Source organism: Aquarana catesbeiana, linkage group LG05, assembly GCF_042186555.1.
Source record: "Aquarana catesbeiana isolate 2022-GZ linkage group LG05, ASM4218655v1, whole genome shotgun sequence".
Lineage (NCBI taxonomy): Eukaryota > Metazoa > Chordata > Amphibia > Anura > Ranidae > Aquarana > Aquarana catesbeiana.
Window position 1 is genome coordinate 590,022,994 of NC_133328.1, and position 7,757 is coordinate 590,030,750.

A 7,757-nucleotide genomic window follows, 5' to 3' on the forward strand; every position below is an offset into this window, starting at 1 on the left:
ACTGTATAAATCCTGTATAATAATAATATTAATAACAATGTACATTATCCATAGCTGATAATAACAATTTACCTAATCCATAGCGGATAGCACATAGTAGGCACCTCCAGCTTACTGCATGTCAGTTCCATTTGCCGGCACGCCTTGGATCTTGGATCTCAAATAAAAAGTTCACTTTTTATTTGAATATAAAAGTTCACCCCTTAATCAGGCTTATAGTCTATACATTACACATCAACACCATGCCTTGAGTATGTTTAAAGGGTCAGCATGTCAGAAAATTATATTTCATTTATTGATGAAATGTGGTGTGCCGGATAATCTGCTGATCTTTTGGGTACCTCCACAGTGAGTTGTTCCTTCTAGTTTCTCCTCATTTCAAAATCTCACTCCTGCTAGAGCATGGCATTCCCAGGTTTTGTCACTCTTTCAGTCTCCTTAATATCAAATACATTTCATGTAAACAGCTGGAGAGTTAAAGCACCAGTTTCTCTGAAACTCGTCAGCTGTACCCTGTGTTATGGTCCTGCACATGTTCATACACTGTGTGATTTTTATGGCTCAATTGAGAGTTGCACTTTGTGGGTACCCACTTTTTATGGATTTTATCATTTAATAAATTGTCATTGGTAATGCACTAGGATGTGCGCGGCTTCAATTTTGTCTTTTTTGTAGTTTCCATCGGATCACCCCGTCTGAGGAAGGCAGCATCCACCCAGTCTTAGGATACTGATGTCCCTGTTGCCCTTCACTTTAGAAGACCCCTTAGCGCTGGAAGTGACTGTTTTTTTATTTTCTTGTTACCACTAGTCTACTCTGCAACCTAATGCAAACTTAGTTTGCCGCTTAGGCTCTGTTGAAGCAGGGCGTGTATAGATCTTTGAGCATCGGCTGCTGGGAGTGAGTGCTACCGCGGGATGGAGCTCATCCCAGCTCCTGCTATGGCTTATACAGAAAGAAAGGATTCCTATAGCTGCACATCCATGCAGTCCCTAGACTTCAGCCAGGTCATGCCCCCAATGCATTTCGCTCCGCTCCTTGGAGCTTAGTCACGGGGAACCACTTACCACTAGGCCACTCTCTTGCAGTTGGAATCCACAATTAATTGATTATTCTTCATTATGGACAATGTACTCAGGTAACATGACCCCCAGCTTTTAATCATGTAGTGGCTGTAGCATTTGGAAATCCAGGTGGAACATTTTACCACGTGCGCCTTCCTTAATTTAACTTGATAGGAATTGTGCCAGACAGAAATGTTAGTATGGTTTAGACTCCCCTGTATTTAGCATGCTTTATTTAATTATGTTCTTGACAGTCCTTTTTTTCCCTTGTTTTATATATACAGGTTACAAAAATGTTGGCTGTCGTCGTGGTTCTGTTCGCCTTCCTCTGGATGCCATACAGGACCCTGGTGGTTGTGAACTCCTTCCTGTCCAACCCCTACCTTGAAAACTGGTTTGTATTGTTCTGCAGAATCTGCATTTACCTAAACAGTGCCATAAACCCTGTCATCTACAATCTCATGTCACAGAAATTCCGAGCCGCCTTCAGGAAACTTTGCAAGTGCAACAAAAAGCGTTCAGAGAAGCCTGCAAATTATGGAGTGGCACTTAATTACAGCGTTATCAAGGAGTCGAGCAATGGAGGAAGCCCTGATCATTTCAGCACTGAGTTGGATGACATCACAGTAACTGATACTTACCTGTCTGGTACAAAGATGTCCTTTGATGACACCTGCCTACCCGCTGATGTCACATACAGCCGGTCATAGCCAGTGGCCAGAAAATCATAGCCAGATATTGATTAATACAAGGGAAAGTATAATCTTGTCATGTTATTTCACTGGACAGAAAGATTTTTCTTGTTCGTTAGAAGATTAAAAATGAATACTTTCACAATTTGTTGGGAGGAGCGTAAAAAAGGTAGACGGCCTACAAAACCTTCAGATGTATCTCAAGTTAAACCTCTTTTTTTAGTTTTGAATCGAGGAAGGGCTAGATCCACTATCAGGTATTTATTGATCTCTGTTTCTTCATCAGTGAGATCTCCCTGCCCCCAAAAATACAACAGGAAGTGAGAGTAAATCTTTCCATAGTTAATGTTTTGATAGATGTCACCAGAACAGGTGTCCCTATTAGAAGATCTAGATTCCTTCCACTCCTATTTTGGTGACAGGTGTAACATTTTGGATTCTACTTCAATTTCTCCAGGTGACAAAGGTCTTCATGACAAATACTGAGGTTATATCTCCTGAATGGGGACACAACATGAATTGGAACTCAACAGAGCTTCTAACCCTTTCCCACTCAACCAAAATTAAAAAAAAAAAATGTTTTAGCTGGGGTTATTCTAAAATGTAGAGGACAAACCTCCACTCCTCACTTAAACGTCAATCCCAACTGCAGCCAAACATTTAGTTTTGGTTAGAGCAGGGGAAAGTTATATGTTCTGTCATGTTTTATTGCCATTTAAGTCCCTGCTGGGGAGATTTTACCCAAATTTAAAATAAGACAGAAGTTTCAAGACCTGCTCTATCCAAAGCTAAAACAAATGGAGTTGTTTTTAATGATAATCTGACCTCCTCTTAAAATGAAGATGAAGCAACACGGAGAGAGAATCACCAGAGGAACTGGTGCTAAAGCAGATGTTTTACTAAAAGAAAAAAAAATGTTAGGAGAAAGACCTCATTCAAGTCTATGAGGAACTTGAGAACATTCTGGGTCAGAGCAGGCCACCACTGTCCAGTAGAAGTAAATTAACACCTTGGAAGGGGATGTCTATGTTAAAATAGATTAAGTGACCATAGAGGGTGGGCTGGTGGTTTTTCTGGACAAAAGTGAACTGTAAAATATCTTCTGAGATTCCATTAGGCCCATGATGGCACACTTATGGTGCAGTTACTGGTGACAACTCATCAACACCAGAATCAAAACCTCAGAACTGCCTTTAGAACATTTACAGAGTAACTTCACTTATGTTTAGAAATAAATATTCCCAGCTGGGTGATTGATGTACATTGCAGTGATTTTAACAAACTTTGTTGCAGAATGCTCCCTTTTGTTATTCTTAAGAAATAGCTGTTTGTTTCTCTGTGTCCATGTGTAGAGTAAATTTGTTTTGGAGTGATTTTAGAAATACCAATCAGCATCTGCAGGGCTCTAATGAGGAAAGTGGCTGGGCCTGCATCCCTTTAGACATGATTTCCCTTGGGGAGTATCTCACCAAAGCACACATACGTAGCACAGTTTACTTATACTCCTGACATCTTATGGATCTTACAAGTAGAGCAGGGTGCCAGAATCATGTAACTCCTGCACACAGAGAGTGAGAGAGTTACATCATCAGTGGCCACCCAATGGCAGCAGAAATAAGACACTGGGCCAGAAGAAGACTGGGAGGAAATGGCAGAGGTGGCCTTGGAGTAACAAGGGGGTGCACATACGGGGGCACAGGCTTGGAAGTACTCATCAGAAGAACCTACAGTGGATTTATTCAAATCCATCAGGCTAGGTTCACATCTGTGCAGTTTTTAGTGCTTTTGCAGATCTGCAAACATTATTTCCTATGGGTCCTGTTCACATCTATTTTCTACATCAGTTTCCTGTAGTGTGTTTTTGGAATAGTCGCAGAGACTTTTTTTTTTACATGCAGCACAGTGCATTTCTGGGTCCATAGACTTTAATGGAACCACATTAAAATTGCATGTACATTCATTTTGGTAGGGCCTTGTGTTTAACCACCAGTCTCCTCCTACAAAAAAAATGCAGCAGCATGAAAACGCATCAAAAACATGCCACAAAAAGGCATAAAAACGCATCAAGCGCACACACATGGATGTGAACCTAGCCTGCCTTATAGTTTTCCTGTAAAAAAAAATGGAAGTGCTTGAACCTCAAAGAGACATTTAAAGACCAAAACTCTAAATACATTCCAGGGCCATCAAAACAAAAGATGTGCACTGTGCAGTCTTACTACTGATTTTGCTAAGAAAGCAACCACATCTTGAGAATAAAAGCCTGTCCCCTGCCAGAATGCTGTAGATAAGGACCTTTGCAAAGTGGTCGCTTTTCAGAATTTGAAGACACTCCCTGCGGAAGGGGGCATGTGCAACATCGGCAAAGATTCTGTTGCTTCCACATGGAGAGCAAGGGTCCTTCTCTACAGCATGCTGGCAGTGGACAGGCTTTTCTACCTAGGCTGTGGCTGCTTTCTGAAAAAAAAAAGACAGCTTTGTTCACCTTTTGTTTTTCTTCATCTGGAACATATTCAGCTGATCAAAATGAAATTGGGCTTTAATGAATTGATAATGAATGCATAAGTAGACTTTACTAGGTTTTCCTTTTTTTTCAGTCTTAAAGCAAATATTTCTCTATGGCATTATTAATTCACAATTTTAGTTATTGTCTTGATTTTTTTCCAATTGCAAAATCTGCGAGATGGCAAAATTTTAGGTTGCTCTGGGCTTCTGACAATATTACCTAAACAATAGTGAGTTCAGTGGAGGCTTTGATGGCAAGATATAACAGTTTTCATCTGTAGAGGAGCATGACAAAAAGCTACAATGGGCTTATTAAAATAACTCAAAGAGCATTGTGCAGAAGCCCTCAGCAACAACCAATAATAGGACAATCATCTTTTGCACATTATCATAGCAATGCCTTACGGAGTAGGCTTGAGCCCAAGTTCACATCGTTGCGGGTTAGAAAGTTGAACTCACATCATTTCAACCCGGCAATGCAGTCCGACTTCGGGAGCAATTTGAAGGAATCTGTGTGGGTTCCTGCACAGATGTCTATACAAATCGCACCCCTGAAGTCACCAAAAGTAGTACAGGAACTACTTTTGGGAATTGGTGAGAAGCCGCAAAGTCGGTGCTGCACCGATTCGGATGGTACCATTGCCGGCAATAGCCGCCGATTTGGAATGCGATTTGCCAAATTGGACCAATGTGAACCTAGGCTGAAAGTGTTTTTACTAACTCTGTGTTGTTCTCCACTGAAACAAACTGATTTAAAACAGTACAAAAGATGTGTATGTTACATACATACATATACTTGGGGTTTATTGAGTCTCTAAATAGATGTATGAATTTATATTTATACATAAATGTGATAAGTGCTATGAAATATATTGGCTTGTTTTTATAGTTCTGTGGTTATTATTACCTATTGCTCATGTCATTTTTTTTTTTTGGTCAGAGTATTTCTGGGGAAAAAAATATGCTTTTATCATCAGCTGTGATTACTTTGTAATGATACTATTTGCTTTTTGGTGCAATTTATTTGTGAATAGAACATTCTGCCAGTGAAAAATAATTGTATTTAGTAAATCAACAGCAGGTTGTTTGATGTTTCTTTTTATGTCTAAGCAATGTTACCTCATTTACCCGCCTTTAAATGCTTCAAAAATATTTTTATGATAAATGTTGTTCTATTTTCTGCTTTTTGTAAATGCCTGGAATATAGGTTTAAAGCCAGAATTACAGATACAGTACACGGTATCACTAAAAGCTCTAAGAGGTCCCATTTGGATAGGAGGTTTAAAGTGTATTCAAACCCAACAAAAATAGAATATATTGCAGCTTACCTGTCCTTTGATGTGGTGGCTGGGTTGGCTCTTTTTCATTGTTTTTCCTTGCTTTTCCCCTAGTAATTCTTTCAGTAACATACACTCACCGGCCACTTTATTAGGTACACCTTGCTAGTACCGGGTTGGAAGCCCTTTTGCCTTCAGAACTGCCTTAAGACCCCTTTCACACTGGGGCGGTTTGCAGGCACTATTGCGCTAAAAATAGTGCCTGCAAACTGACCCGAAACAGCCACTGCTTTGTCTCCAATGTGAAAGCCCCGAGGGCTGGTGCGCTGGCAGGACTGCTAGCAGCATCTTTGGAGCAGTAACGGAGCGGTGTATACACCGCTCCTTCACTGCTCCTGCCCATTGAAATCAATGGGGCAGCACGGCTATACTGCCGGCAAAGCGCCTCTGCAGAGGCGCTATGCGGTGGCTTTGAACCCTTTCTCGGACGCTAGCTGGGGGGTAAAACTGCCCGAATACGCGGCTAAAACGACGGTAAAGCATCGCTAATAATAGCAGTGCTTTACCGCCAACGCACCTCCCGCCCCAGTGTGAAAGGGGCTTAATTCTTCGTGGCATAGATTCAACAAGGTGTTGGAAACATTTCTCAGAGATTTTGGTCCATAGTGACATGATAACATCACGCCGTTGCTGCAGATTTGTCGGCTGCACATCCATGATATGAATCTCCCTTTCCATCACATCCCAAAGGTGCTCTATTGGATTGAGATCTGGTGACTGTGGAGGACATTGGAGTACAGTGTCCTCATTGTCATGCTCAAGAAACCAGTGGTGAGATGATTGGAGCTTTGTGACATGGTGCATTATCCTGCTGGAAGGAGCCATCAGAAGATGGGTACACTGTAGTCATAAAGGGATGGACATGGTCAGCAACAATACTCAGGAAGGCCGTGGCATTGAAAGGTTGCTCAATTGGTGCTAAAGTGTGCCAAAAAACCCCCCCCCACACCATTACACCACCACCAGCCTGAACCGTTGATACAAGGCAGGATGGATCCATGCTTTCATGTTGTTTATGCCAAATTCTGACCCTACCATCTGAATGTCACCGCTGAAATCGAGACTCATCAGACCAAGCAACACTTTTCCAATCTTCTATTGTCCAAATTTGGTGAGCCTGTGTGAAATGTAGGCTCAGTTTCCTGTTCTTAGCTGACAGGAGTGGCACCCAGTGTGATCTCCTGCTGCTGTAGCCCATCTGCTTCAAGGTTGGATGTGTTGTGTGTTCAGAGATGGTAATCTGCATACCTTGGTTGTAACGAGTGGTTATTTAAGTTACTGTTGCCTTTCTATCATCTTGAACCAGTCTGCCCATTCTCCTCTGACCTCAACAAGGCATTTTAATCAACACAACTGCCACTCACTGGATATTTTCTCTTTTTTGGACCATTCTCATTAAACCCTAGAGATGGTTGTGTGTAAAAATCCCAGTAGATCAGCAGTTTTTGAAATACTCAGACCAGCGTGTCTGTCACCAACAGCCATGCCAAATTCAAGGTCACTTAAATCCCACTTTCTTCCCTATTCTGATGCTCAGTTTGAACTTTGGCAAGTTGTCTTCACCACGTCTAGATGCCTAAATGCATTGAGTTGCTGCCATGCGATTGGCTAATTAGCCATTTTTGTTACCAATTGAACAGGTGTACCTAATAAAGTGGCCGATGAGTGTATTTCCTATACTAGGGTGACACCCATTCCTCCACTGTATCTATGGAGGAGCAGCATAGTCTGCTCTCGAGATTTGGACTACAAACATATCCTCCTCACTTCATTTTTATCACATGGGAATGGTGAGATGGTATTTTGCAGAAGATTGCAAAGGAGATAACATTGTTTGAGATTTAAATTCAGTGCACAGGAAGTGACAAGGACACGGCTGGCAAGATCAACAGATATTTTCTGTACTTGCTGAAAGTGTATTTAGCCTGAAAAAAGAAAAGAAACCAAACACAGTCACCACATCTAAGAACATGTAAGCTGCAATATGTTACATTTTTGTTCTTGGGTTTAGATATAATGTAGTACTACCACCATGGCTTAGAGGATAAATAAGAGTTCATCCCTTTCTCTAATTTCAATATCCCAACCAACAAATGCCAGGAGTACTACCTATAATGTAATAAGACATTGAGATCACAAGGTGGGGGGGGGTCCTCAAT

The 7,757-nt window shown here is 41.3% G+C and overlaps 1 protein-coding gene across 1 annotated transcript in view; it reads left to right on the plus strand.

The window, feature by feature from the left end:
• Positions 1-5,748, plus strand: part of TRHR (thyrotropin releasing hormone receptor) — a 92,119-nt gene extending 86,371 nt beyond the window's left edge. Inside the window, exon 3 of the mRNA XM_073632154.1 lies at positions 1,349-5,748. Coding sequence (XP_073488255.1) covers positions 1,349-1,774 — 426 coding nt within the window. The 3' untranslated portion in view covers positions 1,775-5,748. The remainder of the gene's footprint in view (positions 1-1,348) is intronic.
• The last annotated feature ends 2,009 nt before the right edge of the window (positions 5,749-7,757 follow it).